Genomic DNA, 22610 nt, shown 5'->3' on the forward strand with positions numbered 1-22610 from the left:
AGAGTCGCAGCAGTCAAAGAAAAGAAACTGCGCCTTGAGACTTGCGTATACTTCACTGCATGGTCCTTCCTTGACTGTCCAGTCGATCGAGACCGGCGGTGCAACGATGGCAGCCAGGCTCTTGGGATGGGATGGTCGATGCCCCTGACTCGGCCCACGACAGTCGGGCAGGCTGACTTCCTTGAGAAGCCGCTGCAATTATTGGATGTGACCAACGATGTACAGGTCCTTGAAGCGTGTGTCACCAAGTTTCTTTTGCTTTTTTGCAGAGCTTAACCCTGTTAGTGTAGTTTATACACCTTCTTTACCCGAGCTGAAGACCAAGTTTGTCATAGGCCGGTCCCCTGTTACGAGTTTCAAGGTAGATCGGAAGTATTAGCTAGATAGTTAGCCTGTTTAGAGTATATATATATATATCAAGACGGTCCTCTCTCTGGGGAGAGCGAGCGAGGCCCTGAACACGAACTTCCACAACTCGCTGTCGATGCGCTGATTTTTCAAACCGGATTTGAAAAGAGAAGACCATATACCACAATGAAGTTCCAGTCACTCCTTGCAGGAGCAGCCTGCCTTCTGCCAGCCGGTAAGTCCACTGAGGCTGATGTATATTGTAACCCCATACGCCACAGGCTACCCGTTGCTGACATGCGGATAGTGTCCCTGGTGGACGCCGCAAAAACCGCCCAATTCAGACCTCCGAACGTCGGGGACATCAGATTCCGAGTAAATATACCCACATCCACTGCGGCCACGAAGAAAGGTCCGATATACTTCCAGATTCGAGCACCCAGCAGCGTAGAATGGGTTGGACTCGGCCAGGGCAGTGAGATGACTGGCTCAAATATCTTTATGCTATACTCTGCAGCCACCCCCAGCAACGTTACGCTCTCTGCCCGGTCAGGAGTGGGATATGTCATGCCGGAACATAACTCTCAGACAAATGTCACTCTTCTCAACGGCAGTGGTATCACCGAGGGACGGATGGTGGCTAATGTGCGATGCGACAACTGTCTGAAGTGGGAAGGGGGAAGTATGGATCCGACGGACACTGCTAGTTCATGGATCTGGGCTGTCAAGATGGGCTCATCCGTCAGATCGAATGATGTCTCGAAGAGTTTGATGATGCACGATACCATGGGAGGATTCAACCTAGATTTGACCCAGGGTGTGGGAGACGACAAGGACGGCAACCCATTTGGATCCGATAATGCAAACACCCCTGACAATGGCTCAGCCGGTACCGTTGTCACTGATAGCGGACGCATTGCGAGACGATCCGCGCATGGACTGATCATGTCAATTCTTTTCTTGCTCATGTTCCCGTCCTTTGCTCTGACTCTGCACCTTGTCCCCGGCAAGACCACCGTTACTCACATCCACGCTCCGCTCCAGGTAGTCTCGCTCATTGCCGCAGTTGTCGGGTTCGCTCTTGGAATCAGCCTGGCACAGGAGCTGAACAAGGTCAACTCGACACATGCCGTCATAGGCATCATCATCATGACCTGGGTCATCCTCCTGCAGCCAGCTCTGGGTCTACTTCAGCATCTTCACTTCAAGAAGACTGGCACTCGTGCTGTTCACGGCATCCTCCACGCCTGGTTGGGACGATGCGTGTTCGTTCTTGCCGCCATCAATGGTGGACTGGGGCTGAAGCTGAGTGGAATCGGAAACCCTGGTGTTCCCCGAGCCGGTGTCATTGCGTACTGCATCATAGCAGCCATCATGACGGCAGTATACGTCTCAGTAGTGCTGTTTATGTCGAAGAAGCCCAAGCCAGCTGCCAACATTGGGGCCCGCCATCACGGTAAAGAGGGTGCTGTTGAGCTTGCCGATAGGTACTGAGTGGGCTGAAAGTGCCTATTTGCTGAAAGCCGCTCTCACTCCGGAGTTGGGAAGTCCCGTTATACATGCTGTATGGGGCCAGGGAGGCAGATGTCACCGAACAAATAGGAGAAATCGGGTCGTGATAGGCGGAAATTGCCTCTTCACAGCTACCGGCCTCGCAGTTCACTAAGCCAGTTCTGTCTGAGTTTGGGATGAGTATACGGGTATATGCTAGTATGCCTTGAATGGAGTTGTGTCCATGGATGAGAAGTAGCAGGGCCAGAGTCTTGATCACCCCATGGTGTAGCCCCTTTGCCCCGTTGAGGGATTCGGGCCGAGTTTCCTTCACGCTTGAGAAATTGTCAAGTAGATAGCTTTATCTATCTGCTGCGTATGAGTTCATTTCTCCGGCTCAATGGCAGTAGTTAGGATTGATCAACAATCTAATTTGAGGTTCTCAATTCAACGAAGTTCTCTGTACTTGTATCTTTCGCTTTGGTGCCTTGTTCCACAAAGCCATTTTCGACGGGTTATCTCTTGACTGCACTCTCCTGTTGAGTGGGCTATCCAGGGAACTCCCGCCATGTCCGTCCTTTGTCGAAGAAACCAGGACAGTGTTCAGGAATACTGATGGCGATAGTATACAGTAAGTAGCTGATTAGTCGGAAAGTAACCAACTGGCCATGACGTCAGGATCTTCTTGGTTGGCTACCTAGGCACTACCACGGTTCAATGTCTGGCTCCGCGCCAGGAACCGAGAGATCTCGCTGTGGTTCAGCAGCGGGAATGTAAAGGATAAACGCATTCATGCTAATAACGACGTACACGGCAATAAGTGTCTCCTGCGCTGCTGTTTGGTCAAGTAACTCACCAATGCCGGCAAGGGGCTAGCTGCCCAAGGCTTCTCCTGCAGACAGGCCCATCTACCAAACGACTAAAGCCGCTACTCACCAAACAGTTACAAAACCGCACCTGCAGGAGACCTCCACCTAGTCACTGATAATCATCTAACCAAATAGTTTACCTGTTACGTATGGCTATGGGCGGGGTGGATAGGGGCTTGCCATGTAGCAGGACAGGCGGTAATCTAATTAACCAGTTACTCTCTTTCAGAATAATATTTGCTGTCCAGTCTTCTTGTATATATATATATATAACTACTGGTCTAGTATTCCGGCTGCCATCTACATAAGCTTCTTCCTCTCGTATCAACGATCAAGGGACATCCCTAGTCCATCTCCAGTTAAACTAGTTAACTAACGATCTAAACTAGCTGGTTGACGAACAGCAGGCAAAAGCTTTCCCCAGACTTGATCACCATCAGCTTCCGTCGCCTTTCGCCCAGCAGCACAACAACCTGGTAAGTCAAGCCGCTCTTTTCTCCTCTCATCCTGGACGCCCCCAGCATTAGATATCGTAATATCAATATCATGCACCAGCCGGGATTCTCCAACAGTTAATATGGTCATACAACTCCGGGCCCCCTGTGGCTTGTTGGTCGTTGGCGCCCGCCCTAACTAGCGCCCACCAGAGGGAGCTCTTTTGCCCTCGTGTTATCTTGCGCTCCCTCGTCCTCCTCGCTTTTCCCCTTGCAGATGAGACTGACTTTACACTCCCTCGTCAACCGGCAGAGCGAGAGACAGTGACCATGGCATCTTATGTGACAATTGAGAAGCAGTATTTTGAGACCTTGCTCAGACGGTACGTTAGTGGTTCCTCTTCTTCTCCTTGTTGGTCGTGACGGTGAACTGGGCATGTTGGATATTCCACAATGTTACCCTATCCCACAACCGCCTCTTGTTTTTATTCTGTCCAACTACTTTAGGGTCGCACGGCTAACCTTGTACTTCTTATCGCTGCGTTGTAGGGCCGGTTGTGTGCGTGTCACCCTTCTCTCGGTTACTAAATGAACTGCTAGATGTATATACCTGAGTGGCCGCGGGAGCTGACAAGTCCACCCGACCTTTTCTGCTGACAGAATGCCTCGTCCTCCGATTTCGATACACCTGCAGACATTCGCACTGTGACAATACTGAAATCTGATCATGATGATATGGTTTGTGGGTTCTGGCTGTGACATGGATGTAGCTCGTTGCTGATGCAAAATTGGCAAATTCACCATAGATTCGCCAGTGCCGTGAATATGGTATGTCGAGTCCAGCGTGCTAGGGCCATATGGAGAAATGACACTCATGAATTTTGGTATAGATAATTTGAAGAGGGCTCTTTTCCAAGGTGGCGTGGACCAGTCATCTATAGAGGTGAGAGGCGCTATATGCCTTGCGAACTATACACACTGACAGCTCGGAATAGACTCTCATTAAGGACCCCGCAGGCTCACAGACAGAGTCTACCACCAATGGAGGAGGTTATTCCTCTAAGGGAACCACTCAAGTAACTCAGCAGCCGGCACAATTCACCGAGGAACCCCAGCCAGCATATAAGTATTCGGGACAGCCCAGCGCTAGGTCAGGCTCAGGAGCTCACCAAGCAAGTTACAATGGGAGACCGACAAAGACTCATATTGAAGAACAATCATCGGCGAGCCATTATTACCATAATGACGAGGATTCGCTTCCCAGTGATGATAGGTCGGAGTTACCCGTGCATGGAGAGGTACCCGGAGTAACTCATGATTCCCCAAAGCACTCGGTAAACGGAGGTGATAATCGTACTGTGGCTATCAAGAATGTTCCCGAGAGAGCAATTCATAAAGACATCACTGCAGCAGTCCGAGGAGGTTCTCTTGTGGATGTCTTCCTCCGATCTAGAGACCACATGGCGAGCGTTTCCTTCGCAGATACTAAGGCTGCACAGGAGTTTTATAACTACGCTAAACGATGCAACCTATGTATCCTCGATAGACCGGTAAGTCTAGCTGCTTAGCTTGCCGTACACTTAATCTACAACATCTGACATTCTCCTAGGTTGACGTATCCTGGTCTGATCGCCAGTACTCACTATCGTCATATCTTGCATCCCAGATGGCTAATGGGGCGTCTCGCAACCTCATCATTCGTGGTGTGCATCCAAACATCACCGAGGCCATGATCCGCGAGGACATGAAACACATCCATAACCTCATCATCGTCAGCCTCTCATTCAACCACGGAAATGTCTATATCTCTACCAACTCCGTTCAAAAGGCTACTTTCGCCCGTAACTGCATGATGTCCCGCATGCCGTACCGTATGATGAGGATCGAATACTACAATGACGAATGTGCGGGTCCTCTTCCCAAAATTAAAGAAGCTACTGTTAAAGGCCCATCTCGTCCGGCAGCAAAACCCATGAACCCCATGGCCAACCGGTTCCAGATGCTTCATCTTGACGACTCTGAAGAGGACTCAGATGACCGAGATGATATGGAAAGCAATGGACCCCTTGGAGATAGAATCAGCTGGCGAAACAATACCATTGCTGTTTAGGGATGGTAAGGTTTGATTGAATATGGATGGTATCAAATATTTGCACACTCATTTTCTCTTTCTCTTTATCCTATTTTTCAGTCTCACACAAACTTGTAACATTCACCTACAGCCATTTCCATTTTATCTTTTGTTTGATACCCTGTATGTTTTCTTAATCTGTCTATCTCCTTTATCCTGGCATTTAGCATCTCTCTTTTGATTTCATGTCTGGCATTCTCTATCAATCATTACATTTTTCCTATGTTATCTCGGCTTTCTGCCTCAGAATAAATTGCACAATGTATGAACTAGGCATATATGCATGTTTCTACCAAGGCTCATCTTATCTTTCCCTTCGACACTACTTCTATATCTGCGTCCATATTCAATCCTATCATTTATTCAACTCCTACTTATGGAGTACTCTAACCATCACAGGTCTGGCTTAAATACCATCACGTGACCCTCCCGCACTAAGATAAGCAAAAGAAAAGATAAAAAAAGAAGCGAAAAAAACCGAACAAAGTTGAACAAAACGCAGAAATTGAACGAGAAGACGACGTCGAGTCGAGAGCAGAATCGGATACAGCTTGCTCATTAACGTACAGGGAGGCAGCTACTCAAAAGACAGCTGCAGGGCTATCAGACGCAGTTTCGCTAAGTACGGTTGCGGCCAATCTCAACGCACACAAAACATCCACACCCACACACACACACAACGGGAACGAACGAACGAACACACAATGTCGCAAGATAACCGCGGGCGTCTACCCCCGAATCTCCAGGATGAGTCTGACGTCGAGGAGGAGGCACTCGTCAATGACTACCGGGAGCAGGTACATTTCGACGATGGCATGAGTGAACTGGACCGAACCACCTCCCTAGGCGCAACATCACAAACACAAGACTTGCAGGCCCAGCTAGCTGCTGCTGCCACCCCACTAGAATACCAGGCTACGCTGGAGACGAAGTTTGCGAGCTATGATAACTACTGTAGCTTGTTCCATTATATCCTGAACTCAGATGGCCCTGTTGATCTCGAAGTTCCATCGGTATGTGCATATCTGGGAAACGAACTTTCGAGCTTTTCTTTTTTACAGTTTGGACTGACATTATATGGATGATATAGTACTTCTGGGCTTGGGATGTGATTGACGAATTCATCTACCAGTTCGAGTCCTTCTGCAGATACCGGAACCGAGTGGCTCGCACCGGTTCGAATGAGGAGGAAGCACAGCTATTGCGCGAGAACCCAAACACATGGGGCTGCTATTCTGTTCTCAACGTGCTCTACTCTCTCATCCAGCGATCCCAGATCAACGAGCAGCTCGCAGCTATAAAACGAAATGAGGACCCCATGGCTGTTGCCGGAGAGTATGGATCTCGCCCTCTGTACCGAATGCTGGGATATTTCTCCATTATCGGCCTGCTACGAGTGCACTGTCTGCTCGGAGACTTCAGTCTCGCCCTTAAGACCCTGGATGACATTGAAATGAACAAGAAGGCCATGTTTGCCCGTGTCATGGCCGCTCACTTCACCACATACTACTATGTCGGTTTCTCCTACATGATGATGCGCCGCTATGCTGACGCCATTCGCATGTTCAGCCACATCCTCGTCTACGTCTCGCGGACGAAGAACTTCCAAAAGGGCCGTGACGGCTATGATGCCATTGCCAAGAAGAACGACCAGATGTACGCTCTCATCGCCATCTGCGTTGCCTTCCACCCCACTCGTCTCGACGACACCATCCACTCCGCTATCCGCGAGAAGTACGGAGACCAATTCAACCGTCTCCAGCGCGGCCGTCCCGATGCTCTCCCAATTTTCGAGGAGCTGTTCCGCTCCGCCTGCCCCAAATTCATCAGCCCCACGCCTCCAGACTTTGATAACCCATCCCTTAACGTTGACCCTGTCGATCATCAAACTGCTATTTTCATGGATGAAGTCAAGAACACCTTGTTCAACCCTACCGTCAAGTCTTACTTGAAGCTCTACACGACCATGGACTTGAAGAAGCTCGCTGGTTTCCTGGAAGTTGACGCTGAGCAACTTCGCGCCTGGCTGTTGATTAACAAGCAGCGAAGCAGGCAGATTCGCTGGGTAGATGGTGGATTGTTGGATGGAGAAGCTGTTAATGCCGGAGATCTCGATTATGCCATTGAGGGCAACCTGATTCACATTAGCGAGGTCAAGGCCGGACGAAGACTTGTTGACTGGTACCTTCGCAACCTTGCCAGAACCTACTAAGTCAAACCTTTACCTACCTTTTTTATTCTTTTTCTCAGTTTGCGTTACTGGGTAGAATGGGGAAAGAAAATCGGACGAGAGCATCATATCTATGCATTTACGCTTTAACGCCTGCTTTTATGTTTCCTGTTCCTCGGGGAGCTGGATTGGAACGGAAATTAATGTCTAGCTTAGACCAATGTCTTGTTTAGGCTGTTTTACGACGAGAAAAAGAGAATGGCTTTGCTGTGTCCTGTTTATTACATTTTTCTATGTTTGCCCGGACACGCAATTCATATAGCCATTCTTGTAGGCGTTTTTCTTTGCTCTTCTGTTTCTTTTTGGTTCTGGAATTTACTACTTTTATTGATATATTAATCGCTGGATTCAGTACGCACGGAATGAAAAGACTATTTCTACATGCGTTTTGTCCATGTCCGGTATCATATTGAGAAGAGATCATAGTACCCTTATACACGCTAAATATGTACAATCAAGAAGCTGTGTGTAAGCCATAATATAGCACAGTCGGTTATATTACATAGACAAGTAGTAAGAGACATCTATGGTCACTTTATACATTTATTCTTTGATATCAAAACTCGTTCCACAGCCGCAATTACTCGAGGCACGCGGGTTATCCACGATCTTAAACTGGCTGCCAATAAGCTCAGTTGTGTAGTCGACCGTACTGCCTGACAGTAGCTCGAGAGAGGCAGAGTCCATCACCACCTTTGCTTGGCCAGCCGCGGCACCCGGCGTAGCGTCAGGGGTATCTTCCTTGACTTCAAAAACGGTGTCTTCCTCTTCATTTATTTTCGAGCTCGACTCTAAACTCATCAGGTATTGGAAACCATGACATCCTCCACTTGTCACGGTGATGCGTAGGTGGTGGTATGGGTTTTCCTTTTGCGTAGCAGACGGAGAGGCAGCGGGATTGGTGATTTCTCGTAGACGCTGTGTATATATTAACCATATATCCGTAAACTAGGAAAAAAGAGAAAGAAGACGAAATAACATGAATGGGCAACAAAACAGCAAAAAAATGGGTGACCACCAACATACAGACAGTCGGGATTCGCTGGTGGTCACCCACCCAACTACTAACCGACCGGCAAGTGGCTTAAGTACAGCTGAGCGGACGGGAAGCTCTGTTTTCCACTTCCTGTGGTCGTATGTGTTTGTCTACTACTACGATGGGGTTATATAGCAGGCTACTAGGGCATAGCACCCACAATCAACATCTTGTCAACGTACCTTTGCCGCTCGTGGGGATATGGAGACAAGCAGAGGCTGTCCGTCATCGTCAACTTGTGGATTCAATGTTGCAACGGTCGCATTTGCTATGGCGGACGTGCTGAAGGCGGCCAGAGGTGTATGATATTGTTTTAGGAAGGCTAACGACCCTTTTCGCGGTCGCCATTGGCTTTGTGACGGGAAGGGATAGGTTGGGATAGCTCGGGTTGGGGTATAAGAAGTTTGTGACGGCGTTGTTGCGATGGCTCGGCTGTGTAGACGATTCAAGACAGTCTTAGGTGATGCGGCGACCGTCCGTGGGCGGCACGAGAGAAGCAGCTTGTGTTTCGACATGCTGGTATATGGAAGCAGCCGCCAAAAAAGATATATCAAACGAAGAAGGAGAAGATGCAGCTTGTCGACATTTTTTTATATTCATTTGCAGGAAGATCCAATAGACGCAGAATCGATAGATCAAAATACCTTGGACGCCGATTGGTGGATACTTGATTAATAATAGTTATATCTCACGTGCGAACTGCTTTTATTCTTGAGGCAAAGGGAGAAGCAATTAAAAAAGATATAAAATTGAATTCATGCAAGAGAAAAAGAGGTCAATTAAAGTACTTGATACCCTTGAAAAGACAGGATAAAAATAGCCAAGTTAAACTGAAGTCATTGAATGGTATCCCACTGTCCGGACGATAACCTGCTATAACTACACCTTCATTAGGCTCGTTGAACTGATGGAATGGAGTCAAAATGTTCAATTCGACAGGAGAACATGAGAAATCAAACGTGAAAGAAGGACTGTGAATTTTGCGCTCAAAAAGATAGACTGGCCAAAAGTTGCGTTACTTTCATAGCATCACAATTTCCATTGAAAACGGTGGCATAAGAAGGAATACTCAAAGGCACTACTCCTGCGGAAATCTCCTCATGAGGTCTGCAACCTTGTCAATAGGCGCCTGAACCAGGGCTAAAGCAGTCTCAAACATAGGCTGTTCGACCGCAGCGCTAGGATGACTTCTAGTCGGCATTAACACCTTTGTCCGTTCAAAGTCCCGGGCCAGCTTTTCCGACTCCCCTGGATCCAGCACTGCCTCTAATGAAGGAAGGTATTGGTCTTCCTCCTCGTTGATGTGCATGTCAATCTTACTCATGAGGTCATCCAAAGTAGGCCTGTACTCGGCATCCGAAGCGGAGAGTGGCTGGAAGCTAGCGAGAAGTTGCTTGAGCTTCTGGCTTTCGGCACGATCACGGTTGATAATGATGCTGCCGTGGTCCATGTGGGATTCGATAGCAGGGTAGATGACGAGCTCTTCTGCAACGGTATATCTAGCAAGATCCCAAGTAAACTTATTGCCGTGACGGGTCATGCTGTCCTCGTCAAGTGCGTCGATGGTTTTGGCATAGTCGTCTCGCAGCTCTTGGTGGTCTGCTTTCATAGTATCTGTGATGGACGCCATGTTGTTTCGGGCTTTTTTGTAGATTGACTTGCTTTGGATGTATTTGGACCTATATGTTGTTTGGTAAATCGATTAACAGGGCGTCGTTGTAACTGGATATCTTGATCTATATAAGAGGCGAGGACGAGAGTAACTTCAGCTTGACGTCATGTCGGCTGCTGAGTGGTTGCATCCACCAGCTGAAGGTTCCTCGTTCCAACAACAAACAAGTCGACAACCAAGCTAGGTCGACCAGCACCAACCAACCACTATCAAACCTTTAGGATGTCTCTATTACTCGACAGCCTTGAGGTAACCGTGATTATCGATAATGAGCTAGATGTTATGTCTCCTCCGCCGCCCACGGTACTGGGTTCTATCGTCTCTCACGGTTCTTTGGGCAACATCGCTCTTGAGTCCGCCTACGTCCACCGGGGCAATGAAGAAGTTCGTGACCTGAGGATGGAGAGCATATGCTGCGCAGCTCATGGACTATCCGTCTTACTGGTACTTTGCAGCGTATCCTAACTATACAACGCTCCTGCTGACAGTGGGCAGACAGGTACCATTGGGGATGAGAAGAGAAGCATACTGTTTGATACTGGGCCAGAAGAAGATGCATGGGAACGGAACGCGAGCAGACTCGGTGTAGACCTCTCCAAGGTCGAAGCCGTAGTACTTTCTCACTGGCATCGAGATCATTCAGGTAATCTCTTTCACCTACCTCTGAAACCCGCCTGTCAATCAATACATGACTACGGAGCATGTCTAATTTTACAGGCGGCATGCTACGCGCTATACGGATGATCAAGGAGGCCCAGGAGGCCCAAGGACCCAGCAGCCTAGGTCTTGTAGTAGACGTCCACCCTTCACGCCCCAATTATCGCGGCTTTCAGCTGGGTGAAGAAATCATATCTCTTCAGGCAGATCCGCGATTCGACGAGATGGCTACTGCCGGTGCTATGGTAAGTAAGAATGCGCAGCCACACGACCTGGCAAACGGTATGTTCCATGTTTCGGGCATGATACCGCGAGAAACAGCGTATGAAACTGGCCTTAAGGGAGCCATGCGACTCGACGACGATGGGAGGTGGAAAAAGGACGAGGAAATCGCGGACGAGCGCGTGGTCACGTGTCGAGTGCGGGGTGAGTAACACCATAACTCCCTAACCAAACTCTACCCCGCGCTGACAAAGAAAAAAGGTCTGGGCCTTATCGCGGTCACGGGATGCAGTCATGCTGGAGTTGTGAACACAGCAAGACACGCCCAGAGAAGCCGACGGCAACATGAAACGGAGGAGAAAGAAGAAAGGGAGAATGGCGGGGAGGACTTCTTTGCGATAATTGGGGGTTACCACCTAGCAACGAGCGACGAGGCAGCAGTGCGTGCCACGGTGGATGATCTAAAGAAATTAAACCCACGCTTTCTTGTTCCCGGCCATTGTTCAGGCTGGCGAGTCAAGATGGCCATTGAGAATGCAATGCCTGGCCGCCTGCTTCCTTGTTCCGCGGGCGCAAGACTCACCTTCGCTGATCAACCTCCGCGTGTTGATGATCTATCTGTACCTTGCAGTAACTCGACACAAACCTGACCATTGGACCCTTGCCAGGAATTTTAACAATTAAATATCCCGGTTGACGGCGGTTAGTAAGCGGGAGAGCCAGAGAGGTGGAGGCAAAACGTCCCATGGATCCGCGGGTGTTATTATAAACGGATATCGGAACGGAGTACAAGTTAGTATATCAGGGTATATCTCAAGACAGAACACAACGCATCATACTCTATTATCCATTCTGCCGGTGTGCATAGCCTAAGTGGATATGATGGATTTCAGCAAGGATCCTGACTCCCTTACGAGGGAGTACGCTCGCAGTCTCGACGAACAGGATCCCCTCCGTGGCTTTCGAAAGGAATTCATCATCCCCTCCAAGGCCGATCTGAAATGCAAAACCCTAGCTCCTCCTACTGGAGAGGAGGAAGCCAGCAAACCTGAAGAAAGCAGCATTTACCTCTGTGGAAACTCCCTGGGCCTCCAGCCTGTCTCTACAAGCGAGCATGTCAACTCCTACTTGCGATCATGGGCTCTCAAGGGAGTACTGGGACATACCGAACCCCACACCGACCAGCTTTCAGCAGAGTGGTTGAACATTGATGACAGAGCGCCTGAGCTTATGGCGCCCCTTGTGGGTGCTAAGACGAGTGAGGTTGCTCTGATGGGGACGTTGACTGGCAACTTGCATCTCCTGATGGCCAGCTTCTATAAACCTACCAAGGAGAGGTACAAGATCATCTTCGAGGGGAAGGCCTTCCCCAGCGATCATGTAAGAATTAATTGCTACTCTTAACTCTTTTTTTTTCTTCTGTTTCTTTGCTGATCAAATTAGTTTGCAATTGAATCGCAGGCACGCCACCATGGGCTTGACCCAAAGGACACAATGGTCCTCATCGAGCCGGTTTCAGAAGACTATCCCGTCCTCGAGACTTCCCAGATTCTATCTGTCATTGACGCGCATGCGGACACCGCTGCTCTTATCCTCCTTCCTGGAATCCAGTACTACACTGGCCAGTTTTTCGACATGAAGACCATTACTGCCCATGCACATTCCAAAGGGCTGATGGTAGGATGGGACTGTGCCCATGCTGTAGGAAACGTCGAGCTTAAATTCCATGACTGGGACGTCGACTTTGCTGCATGGTGTTCATACAAGTATTTGAACTCCGGGGCCGGGGCTATGGCAGGACTATTCGTGCACGAGAAACATGGGCTGGTCACAGAAGAGAGTTTCAGACCGCGACTCTCGGGCTGGTGGGGAAGCGATAAGAGCTCCCGCTTCATTATGGATAATAGTGAGTTTCGTCGATTTCCCATTGATCTCCAGCGCTGAGTCCCTAACAATTTGGCAGAGTTTGTTCCTCGTCCTGGTGCGGCAGGTTATCAGGTCTCCAACCCTTCTGCTCTTGACCTGGCCGCTGTGACTGCATCCTTGAAGGTGTTCAACAAAGCCACAATGCCAGCGCTTAGGCGCAAGTCCGTCTTATTGACGGCCTACCTCGAATATCTCATCGACAGCGAATTCCCTTCTAAGTCTGAGAGGCCGTTTACCAATATCACGCCGTCTGATCCCGATATGCGAGGAGCACAGCTCAGTCTGCGACTTAAACCAGGCCTGTTAGACCCTGTCTTCGCATGTCTGCTGAGGAACGGTGTTGTGTTGGATGAGAGACGGCCGGATGTCATCCGCGTGGCTCCTGCACCACTATATAACTCGTTTGAGGATGTCTGGCTGTTTGTTCGTGAGCTTAGGGCGGCATGTGACGAAGCGACTGCGAGTTAGGATATTGGATCAGGAACAGCATTTGAGCAAAAACATATATTATTTCGCGTATAGAAAGGATTGCAGAGGCATTTTCTTCCCCCTTTTTCGTTAATTATCACTCTATACTCATTTAAACGCGAAATATGCCCGTTCCAGCGGGGTTCGCTCTGTCTCCCATGCCAACCAGTCTGATCTCGTCGTCCTAAGGGATCATTAGCACTCAACAGGCCCAATCACCCCGTAGATAGTTAACTTACGGCAACAATCCCATCCCATTAACCTTCCATATGCCCAATGCCAACAATACACACTGCATAGCCACGTAAACGATCTTGACAGCCACCATCTGCCCCCGAATACTCTCCGACTCTAGTTTAGCGAAGGCAGCATTTGTACCTATAATGCCGGTAATCGGTCCCTTGAAAAGCATAAAAACCATCATGATACTGAATATCTGCAAGCTGTTGCCGGACATGTACATCATTATAGCGTTCATGGGTAGCTGTTTGGCAGGGGCCAGGGCAAGTTCCCATGCTTTCTTCAATTTAAGGGCATCAGTCTCGGTCTTGCGGGGGGCTGAGGATGTACTGGGAGATGGCTGAGTGCGTTGCTAGACGACATACGTTAGTATATAGTAGAAATATGCGGCTATATGCAAGCGGATTGTCCAGTGTACCTTTGAGGCTGACTTGGGGGCCGAGTAGCCTGGAGGGTCGGGGAAGGAGGCAGACTTTGATGCTCTGCCGGGTGCGGGAGAGTTCATGTCGACAGCCCAGTGAGGCGGAGGGGGTGGAGGAAACATTTTCATCCGTTCTGCCATGGTGAGTATCTCCGTCTATGGCGTGGTGTATGTTGATAGATTGTAGATTTATCTCGTCTTTCACGATGCCAAAGGCCATGGATAACTAATAAGTGACCAGCGTATGACTAAGGAACAATATTATGTAATAACTTTCATGGTGCTTTAGGTTTGGGATTGATGATTGGCTCAATTAAGTTCTCAAAGATATAAATACTGACCACTAAAGAAGTTTGCAGGCGACCTCACAATTACTGCCATCTACACTATTAGACTCCTCTTCAGCTTTAAGAGGTGGATGCTCAGGGGATTTGTGCTCAACAAAATAAAAATTAGTCATTAATTATCCAACCCAAGTGTCCGCTTTTTATGTTATATGATAAGGACTAAGGAGCCTGTAGAGAATCTATGCCTTCATGGCCTCAACAATTCCATCACCACCTTCTTCTGCTGGGTCCCAGAATTGAACAACTTTAAGGCCTGCCTTACCCAAAAGCGCAGTCCACTGTTGCTTTGTACGTTCCATACCGCCATTAAAGGCCATCATTGTCATATCCAGCATGGCTTGGAAATGGGAAGCACCTACTTCAGGGATAATCATTTCGTGAAGGAGAAGCTTTGAATATCCTGGTGTCATCGCGGATGCAACCCTTGCAAGAATCTTAAGACACTGCTCATCGGACCAGTCATGTAAGATATGGTGGTAGAAATAGGCCCTCGCACCTGAAAAAGGTGTTAGCAGGAGGTATTTTTTTTTTTTTTTTTGGGGGGGGAGATAGGCAGGCAATAACTTACCAATGATCGGCTGCTCCGTGAAGAAATCGTAAGAAATCTTCTCAATCGCCGAATCCAAGCCTTCAATCGCATTTGTAACTGCAGGCAAGTCTTCCAAAACTAGTCTGCCAGTGTTAGGAAACTTCTCCTTATATGCCAACAGGTCATGGCCCTTTCCTGCGCCTACATCCACAAGCAAAGCCTTGTCAGGGGATGCACCATCTAGAAGTCGACTCTTCACCGGATACCAATCAATCCAGTATGTACGAGCACCCATTGTACTGCCCATAAAGGTGTTAAAGTCCTTAAGCAAGGATGGTATGGAACTAATACGCTCAAAGGCAGATTTCTCTGTTTTGAAAGCATATTGAACAAGTCCGTTCTTTGGATCGGATGGGCAGGAATACCCTTTTTCCTGCATGTATTCAGGAGCGCTTTGAATTGCAGGAACAACCAGCTGGGAGCTATGTAAAGCACAATTAGTTAAGGGTCGTAAAAGCAGCGGTGATTAGATGTGTAGTAACTTACAGTAATCGATGACCAGAGGCAATTCCATCAATAGTCATAGCGTGAGTAATACGCGATGCCTTCCATGTCTTCGGAGAAAGCTCTTCAACAAAATGATGGGTTGTCAAGGGTCGTAAGACACGGACTATGAATTTTATACATTAGCCTGGTTATCACCATCTACTGGGTATAGGGAGTCCTGTACCTATCAAATGCTCATCTGCACCAGACAACTCAGCCAACTTGGCAGAGGTAACGGGCTCGTTCTTGACAATGTGTGAGAACAGATTTAAGTCGACAGCAATTCTGACTGTACTAGCAACCATGGGCTATAGATGGATTAGTATATAAACACTATACAGATAAGGAAATAAAGAGGACAAGGGTTGTAAAGGGTATAGTACCGAAAAGGCCATGTCAACAGCTATGTTCTCTGGTTGCTCTAGCTGGGCAGTAAGAGCTCTACTGAGCTGCAAACACTCTCTTCTAGCTTCCTGGTCGGATCCATCGCTGAGCCTTGAAGCAAGGCGCTGCAACCTGGCGATCAGAGCAGCAGGCTCTCCATTGGTGGTCACTCCGTTAGATCCCATAGTGAAAGAAGTCTCAACACGCTGTATGAAGTTGGAATATAAGAATGAGCTGGATATCTTGAACAATATGCGAAGATACTGATTTAAATACCATAGCCCCTGTACTCCGTATGATTATAGTTACATTATCACTCTATCATATTGATAATAGTGTACTGGTGAGAGTCCATTCTTCCCATGATAGAAGTGATATCAGTGACTAGCAGTTAGTATTCAATAGTCATGTAGTCAACCAAAGCGTCCGTTCTCGCTTTGATGCTTGATCATCTATGGAGTAGATGATCAACAAGCACCGGGTTTCTAGATCATCTATAGAACTTCTCACTTGAGTGCTCCATCTGCGGCGCTGACTAGATAACTAGTTGATGGAGTAGAGAGAGAGCGGCCCGAGAACAGGCTTGGGCCATTATTGGGCCTTGTCGGAGCGGAGCAACTGGTGAAAAGGTCTGAGACTACTGAAGTAGTTCGGAGGGTCCTAGACTAAAAACACAAAAACACAGTAACCTCTACCAGCAGATAAACGATTTTAAACATTGAAATATTGTAAAGAAGCAGCAGGGGTTGCGCTACGGGCCATCGGGGGCGGAAGATTTCATCGTATACGAAGGACATGACACAGTTTTCAAGCCACCAGATAGAAGCGAGGCGGTTGAGGAAGGCGCTGCCATCAAAGGCTTGCCATTGGTGTGCCAGAACTGAATGTTTAAGCGGCAAGAAAGTTCAATGGGATGAGCTTGGTGGAGATGACGGCCCCTTTCACACTAGGAGGCCCGTATATGCAGCTTTTTTGGCGAGTTAGTGGCTGTCCGATGCAGATCGAGAGGATCTTCTGGCCATCTCGAAGTCTTCCTAGCGCGAAAACTGACCGCAAACTGGCGGTTACGAGGGACCCATAAGCTACAGCCGGAAAGTAGACATTTGGTAAGACATCTGGGGTTTGACGGTCAGTACGCAGCATTAGCCGTGAACTATTGCTCTACCCCGTATAGATTTCCCATAGCCATTCCACAATGATCATTCCGTTCCCCAAGCGATCAACATAAACAATGCGGCTTGCCGCTAAGCTACCACTTGTACTCCGTAGCTATGGAACTATGGAAATCTGGAAAAAAAGGGACGCAATGTCAAGATCATCCTAGCCGCTGGTTGTTCGCCGGTTTTTTATAGATACCTCCGCTTCCCCATAGCTGATTACCGGGCGCGCTGCCGATTGCTCCAGAGAGACTCCATCTCACCTGTCTCTTTCAACTTTCTTCATTCGTTTGATTGAATCAAAGAAGCCCTCAAGATGCTTATGTCCGGGCCCGAGTACGTGGGGACGACCGTTATGGTCCTGGCCTGGTTGCTTTTTGCTGTCTCTGTCGGTATTGTTGGCACCAGATACTACGTCCGATGGAAAATCGTAGCGAGATTTACAATCGACGATGGACTGATTTTGATTGCACTTGTGAGTCTGGCCTGGATCCTTGTGAAGATGCAAAGGGATAGTTATCATAACTGACTGATATCCAAATACAAGGCCCTTGCGTTGGGGAATTCCATATTCCTATCAATTTCCACTCATTATGGGTTGGGGACCCATATGACGGAGCTCTCGAAGGAGCAAATCATGTATACGGTGAAATGGGTATTCCTCTGTGAATTTTTCTCCATCATGTCGCCCTGTGTGAGCCGTATCGCCTATGCGTCTCTGTTGCTGAGCATCCTACCTCCAATGAAATGGCGGAGTAAAGTGCTTTGGGCTTTGATATGGATCCAGTTTGTGGTTGATGTTGTGTGTGTGGTGATCAGCTTCAGCCAGTGCCAGCCGCTGAACAAGTTCTGGGACCGTAGTGTCCCAGGCAACTGCTGGTCACCAGTTGTGCAGCAAAATATAGGTTTCTTTCAAGGCAGTAAGTCTTCTCCTCCTACCTTTTCATTGCAACAGAGGACGCTGACATTAAACTGAAGGTGTATGTTCGCTGGTTGATCTGGTGCTCGCTATCTTCCCTGCCAGCATATTCTGGAACCTGAACATGGAACTGAAAAAGAAGATATCGCTTTCATTATTAATGGGTCTTGGAGTCATGTAAGTGCCAGATTGCCTTCTTATAACTATAACTAGTTATATCGACGACGCTGACCAGTTAATGAACCGATTTAAAGTGCGATGATTGCATCTATTATCAAAACTATTCAACTGCAAGCAATCACAGCAACAGCGGATATCACGTATGCCATGGCTCATCTTGCTACCTGGTGGACCCTGGAAGCATATCTTGTCATCATCGCAACCTCTATACCCACCCTAAAGCCCATCGTGTCAAGGAAACGAGACGGCTCGAGCAAGAAGTCGAATATCAGTGAGAGTCACCAGGCTCACAGCAAACAGTTCGAAAGAACCGATGACTCAAAGCTCCTGGAGCGAAGCTATGGCTCAAGGCACAGTACCCCGAGTAACGGTGATGTATATGTCATGGAAGAAGGCCTCAAATCGGGCGGCTATAGCTCGGAAGAGATAGAAGGAATAAAGAAGGAGACAACTATCGGTGTCAAGTATGAAACCGCTACTCATAATGACCAGAGAGCGTCGATGGGGGTTGGTTTTGAATAGTTAAGGATACCCTAACTACCTGCTTTCGAGCCATGTAGTTATGGTAACCAGTTAAATAAAAGTACCGTCATATTCAGTACTGCAACCCTCCCGCGAATATCAATATAGTAAAAGGCCCGGTAATAGGCAGAGCAGATGGATTGACTGGTAGTTATAGAGTACGGGTTCCCTTGTAAAATTGAACGAATTTCTTGGAGTAATATAGGCTGTCTCACAACGCCTGGTCGGTTAAACGGACACCTTTTTACCCTGCGTTTCGGGTACTCTACAGCCAAGTGGAACATGATTAGCATGACAAGGTTCAGTAAAGACAAGAATGGAGCCATATGTATTAATGTCTGGTTAATATGAGCAAAGGCATGGACAGGCGTGTATCAGCTTCCCTTGTTCAAGCGCCGTCACTCTGCGCGCTGGCTGGCGCACCTTTGGCAGCCAGCCTGCAGCTCTCGGCGGCAAACGTCGCGTCTCACGTCTCATATCGGCTCCTGACACAAACTCGACAGACTTGACGGGGCCTATCAACTAGGCATCTGGCGTCTCTTCAAGGCCGATTTCAGCTGGGACTGGCTGGTCCACTGTCCGTCGCTAGTCAGCGATGGAGGTACTTTGGCCGCATCGTGGTTTGTTAGTAACCACAAGTACCTGCAGGCAAAACCTCCAACTTAGTTACTTAACTAGCTAAATACTTAGCTATTAATAAGTTAACAAAACAAAGTCCCATCACCAAACCCGACCATCATCCCCTTGAAGCTCGCCCTCGCATCCCTCGACTTCAGCAACTCGACCGCCCGCGAACGGCTCCTGAGCATCGCCAGCACCGAGACAGAGACGCCAGACCAACAGACAAAGGGCTTGTCTGCCCCGGATTCGACTCGCCGCACGGCAACTTGGCTCGCCAGGGGCCTACCCTACATGTGACCATCCGCTTGCTGTCCATCCAGTAACAACCAGACATCTCGAGCCGCGCTCGTCCTAGGCGCACAAGGAAGATGAGCTCGAGCGGGGGCGATGCGAAGCTGTTCGCACGGGTACGTTCTCTCTCCTCCATGATGTACTTGCTGCCCGTGGATACCCTCTCCTCGTCCTCGTCCTCCGGCCTGCCGCGCCCTCCCTGATATATCTCGCTACTACCACCTGCTACCAACCCTCCCCCCATCTCTTCCTCAATATCCTACCCATGGGTGCCGTACCGGCACTATCAATACCGGCATTATGATGATGACACTGCAGTATGGAGGGATTCGGTCGTCTGGTCAGAGAACTAACACTGCACAGGGCAAGGTCAGCGAGCTCCGCATGGAGTTGCAGGGCGGTGGCAAGAAGGACAAGAACCACTCCGCAAAGAAGATCACGCTGAAGAAGATAGTTGCCAACATGACCATGAGCAATAATGATATGATCGGCCTCTTCCCGGACGTTATTGGTTGTATGACCATACCCAGCTTGGAGATAAAGAAAATGTACGTTTGTTCTGGAGGAGGTAAAAGGGGGGAGGGACACCAGATATGCGGACGGAAGGGAGGAGGGCAAGCTGACGGATACTAGGTGCTTCCTATTTCTCGTCAATTACTCTCGAACAAAGCCGGAGGTTGCGCTGAAAGCCTTGCCATTACTACTCCAGGTATGCTATCTATTTATGCTCCGTATATACTGTGACGTGGCTGACGGTTACATAGGATATGAATGATAGTAACCCTTTGATTCGAGCCCTGGCCCTACGAACGATATCATACATCCATGTGAGAGACTTTGTCGAAGCAACGGTTCAGCCATTGAAACACTTGATGTCCGATACAGACCCCTATGTGCGCAAAACAGCTGCCTTTGCGGTCGCCAAGCTATACGATCATGATAGAAGGCTGGTTGAGTCTTCAGACCTGATCGAACGGTTGAATAATATGCTTCAGGACGAGAACCCAACGGTTGTGTCCAGTGCTTTGGCTGCTTTGGTAGATGTCTGGGAGCGGAGCGAATCTATCACTTTGACTATTGACTATACCAATGCCTCCAAGATTATCTCCATTCTACCCGACTGCTCCGAGTACGCTCACTATCATATATATACACTGCTACAATTGCCGTAAACTAACACTTTCATAGATGGTGTCAAACATACATACTCGAAGCATTGATGTCTTACATCCCCCGAGAGTCCTCCGAAGCACTCCTCCTTGCTGAACGAGTGGCTCCGCGCCTATCACACTCCAACTCCTCCGTCGTCTTGACATGTATCCGTGTCATATTATACTTTATGAACTACATCGCAGAAGAAAGGCAAATCACATCACTGTCCCGAAAGCTTTCTCCGCCTCTCGTCACGTTACTGTCAAAGGGACCCGAAGTTCAGTACCTTGCCCTCCGAAACGCGATTTTGATATTACAAAGGCGGCCGGAGGTGCTGCGGAATGACATTAGAGTGTTCTTCTGCAAATATAATGATCCCATCTATGTTAAGGTAACCAAGTTAGAGCTGATCTTCATGCTGGCATCCAAGGATAATATCTCAGTGGTCCTGACCGAGCTTCGAGAGTGAGTTTGAACCATCTTCAGTCATATCTAGCTTGTCACCTGTCACCTCTCTAACAAAATTCATAGGTATGCCACTGAGATCGACGTCCACTTTGTACGAAAAGCTGTGCGCGCAATTGGAAAGCTAGCAATCAAGATAGAATCTGCGTCACGGCAGTGTATCGAGACCTTGCTCGAGCTTGTCAATGCTAAAATTCCCTACATTGTGCAGGAAGCCACAGTTGTGATTCGTAACATCTTCCGCAAATACCCAAACCAGTATGAATCAATCATCACAACTGTCATTCAGAACATCGACGAACTGGATGAACCCGAGGCCAAGGCTGCTGTGATATGGATAATTGGCCAATATGCAGACAGAATTGACAACTCGGATGTTTTCCTGCAGGATTACCTAGCTACTTTCCATGATGAGCCGGTAGAAGTCCAACTGGCTCTTCTCACAGCTACAGTCAAGCTATTCATCCAGCGCCCAACAAAGGGCCAGGAGCTGGTTCCCCAGGTCCTGAAATGGTGCACTGAGGAGACAGATGATCCCGATCTTCGAGACAGAGGCTTCATGTATTGGCGACTTCTCTCCACAGACCCAGAGACAGCTAGGAGTATCGTCATGGGTGAAAAGCCTCCCATTACAGCTGACAGGGAAAAATTGGACCCAAGAACGCTCGAAGAACTGTGTCTAAATGTCGGTACCCTTGCTACCGTCTATCTCAAGCCAGTCCAACAAGTCTTCCGGCTTGCCAGACCGAAACGGCTCGCACCAAGCCCTGCGCTCCAACAACCCACCTATCAAGACTCCCACGATACCCCATTCCATATACCTCTATCTACCCTACTATCACCCAGCCAGGAACCTGACGCAAATGCTCAATCCATGGGACCAGACACCGGCATGGCACAGAAGCCAGATATCAGTGCTGCTGTGAATGCCGCTGATCTCTATTTTGCTGGAATTGGTAATGACCAAGTAGCTGACCAAATGGCGGCTATGAGTTTAGGTGGTGGCGGCGTTCATGGGGGTGGTATGGTTGCAACCGCGCCAGAGAGCCAGTACATAGTTAGCCAGAACCAGCAGCAGGCTTATCAGCATAATATGGGCGGCGCTACGGGCGAGGTACTCCTTATATAACTCCCGTGAAGTCTAGCGGATAGCTACCGGAGGGCCAGAAAAGATGATTTGATTGAGCAAGCGGTCATATGGATTAGGGCATCGTTTATTGGAGTGTGATTCATGTATATGCCAGGCGGAGTTTTGAGGGACGAAGTAGATAAATCTTCTTGCAATGTGTATATCTAAAAAAAAAATATTTAGGTGGACCCCCCAAAACCTTGAACGTTCATAGCAATCAATT

General features: G+C 48.5%; 11 protein-coding genes and 1 non-coding gene across 12 annotated transcripts; 7 read left to right on the plus strand and 5 right to left on the minus strand.

Moving 5' to 3' along the window:
• Positions 1–534: 534 nt before the first annotated feature.
• Positions 535–1842, plus strand: MGYG_00775 (integral membrane protein; the record flags this gene model as incomplete). The annotated part of the gene is made up of 2 exons (XM_003176639.1): positions 535–583; positions 656–1842. 2 exons carry the CDS (start codon positions 535–537, stop codon positions 1840–1842), a joined length of 1236 nt encoding a protein of 411 aa, XP_003176687.1.
• Positions 1843–3472: 1630 nt separating this feature from the next.
• Positions 3473–5252, plus strand: MGYG_00776 (hypothetical protein; the record flags this gene model as incomplete). The annotated part of the gene is made up of 4 exons (XM_003176640.1): positions 3473–3525; positions 3949–3970; positions 4138–4692; positions 4752–5252. 4 exons carry the CDS (start codon positions 3473–3475, stop codon positions 5250–5252), a joined length of 1131 nt encoding a protein of 376 aa, XP_003176688.1.
• Positions 5253–5977: 725 nt separating this feature from the next.
• On the plus strand, positions 5978–7485 carry MGYG_00777 (eukaryotic translation initiation factor 3; the record flags this gene model as incomplete). Its single annotated transcript, XM_003176641.1, has 2 exons — positions 5978–6286; positions 6364–7485. 2 exons carry the CDS (start codon positions 5978–5980, stop codon positions 7483–7485), a joined length of 1431 nt encoding a protein of 476 aa, XP_003176689.1.
• A 561-nt stretch (positions 7486–8046) lies between these two features.
• On the minus strand, positions 8047–9054 carry MGYG_00778 (iron-binding protein erpA; the record flags this gene model as incomplete). Its single annotated transcript, XM_003176642.1, has 2 exons — positions 8047–8421; positions 8722–9054. The coding sequence occupies 2 exons, from the start codon at positions 9052–9054 to the stop codon at positions 8047–8049; spliced, it is 708 nt and encodes a 235-aa protein (XP_003176690.1).
• Positions 8526–8639, minus strand: MGYG_10002. The gene has a single exon (XR_001951122.1). It is a non-coding gene; the product is annotated as a 5S ribosomal RNA (ribosomal RNA).
• Positions 9055–9617: 563 nt separating the features above from the next.
• Positions 9618–10169, minus strand: MGYG_00779 (HHE domain-containing protein; the record flags this gene model as incomplete). The annotated part of the gene is made up of 1 exon (XM_003176643.1): positions 9618–10169. One exon carries the CDS (start codon positions 10167–10169, stop codon positions 9618–9620), a length of 552 nt encoding a protein of 183 aa, XP_003176691.1.
• Positions 10170–10433: 264 nt separating this feature from the next.
• MGYG_00780 (metallo-beta-lactamase superfamily protein) lies at positions 10434–11740 on the plus strand (the record flags this gene model as incomplete). The annotated part of the gene is made up of 4 exons (XM_003176644.1): positions 10434–10655; positions 10707–10854; positions 10929–11294; positions 11352–11740. The coding sequence occupies 4 exons, from the start codon at positions 10434–10436 to the stop codon at positions 11738–11740; spliced, it is 1125 nt and encodes a 374-aa protein (XP_003176692.1).
• Positions 11741–11972: 232 nt separating this feature from the next.
• Positions 11973–13484, plus strand: MGYG_00781 (kynureninase; the record flags this gene model as incomplete). Its single annotated transcript, XM_003176645.1, has 3 exons — positions 11973–12470; positions 12534–12996; positions 13054–13484. The coding sequence occupies 3 exons, from the start codon at positions 11973–11975 to the stop codon at positions 13482–13484; spliced, it is 1392 nt and encodes a 463-aa protein (XP_003176693.1).
• Positions 13485–13592: 108 nt separating this feature from the next.
• Positions 13593–14286, minus strand: MGYG_00782 (hypothetical protein; the record flags this gene model as incomplete). The annotated part of the gene is made up of 3 exons (XM_003176646.1): positions 13593–13668; positions 13724–14076; positions 14143–14286. The coding sequence occupies 3 exons, from the start codon at positions 14284–14286 to the stop codon at positions 13593–13595; spliced, it is 573 nt and encodes a 190-aa protein (XP_003176694.1).
• A 385-nt stretch (positions 14287–14671) lies between these two features.
• MGYG_00783 (sterigmatocystin 8-O-methyltransferase) lies at positions 14672–16136 on the minus strand (the record flags this gene model as incomplete). The annotated part of the gene is made up of 5 exons (XM_003176647.1): positions 14672–14988; positions 15061–15503; positions 15568–15691; positions 15752–15875; positions 15951–16136. 5 exons carry the CDS (start codon positions 16134–16136, stop codon positions 14672–14674), a joined length of 1194 nt encoding a protein of 397 aa, XP_003176695.1.
• A 1288-nt stretch (positions 16137–17424) lies between these two features.
• Positions 17425–18729, plus strand: MGYG_00784 (integral membrane protein; the record flags this gene model as incomplete). Its single annotated transcript, XM_003176648.1, has 4 exons — positions 17425–17583; positions 17656–18028; positions 18087–18204; positions 18282–18729. The coding sequence occupies 4 exons, from the start codon at positions 17425–17427 to the stop codon at positions 18727–18729; spliced, it is 1098 nt and encodes a 365-aa protein (XP_003176696.1).
• Positions 18730–19941: 1212 nt separating this feature from the next.
• On the plus strand, positions 19942–22387 carry MGYG_00786 (AP-2 complex subunit beta; the record flags this gene model as incomplete). Its single annotated transcript, XM_003176649.1, has 5 exons — positions 19942–20189; positions 20275–20350; positions 20406–20770; positions 20830–21258; positions 21325–22387. The coding sequence occupies 5 exons, from the start codon at positions 19942–19944 to the stop codon at positions 22385–22387; spliced, it is 2181 nt and encodes a 726-aa protein (XP_003176697.1).
• Positions 22388–22610: the final 223 nt, after the last annotated feature.

This window comes from Nannizzia gypsea, genomic scaffold, assembly GCF_000150975.2.
Source record: "Nannizzia gypsea CBS 118893 supercont1.1 genomic scaffold, whole genome shotgun sequence".
Lineage (NCBI taxonomy): Eukaryota > Fungi > Ascomycota > Eurotiomycetes > Onygenales > Arthrodermataceae > Nannizzia > Nannizzia gypsea.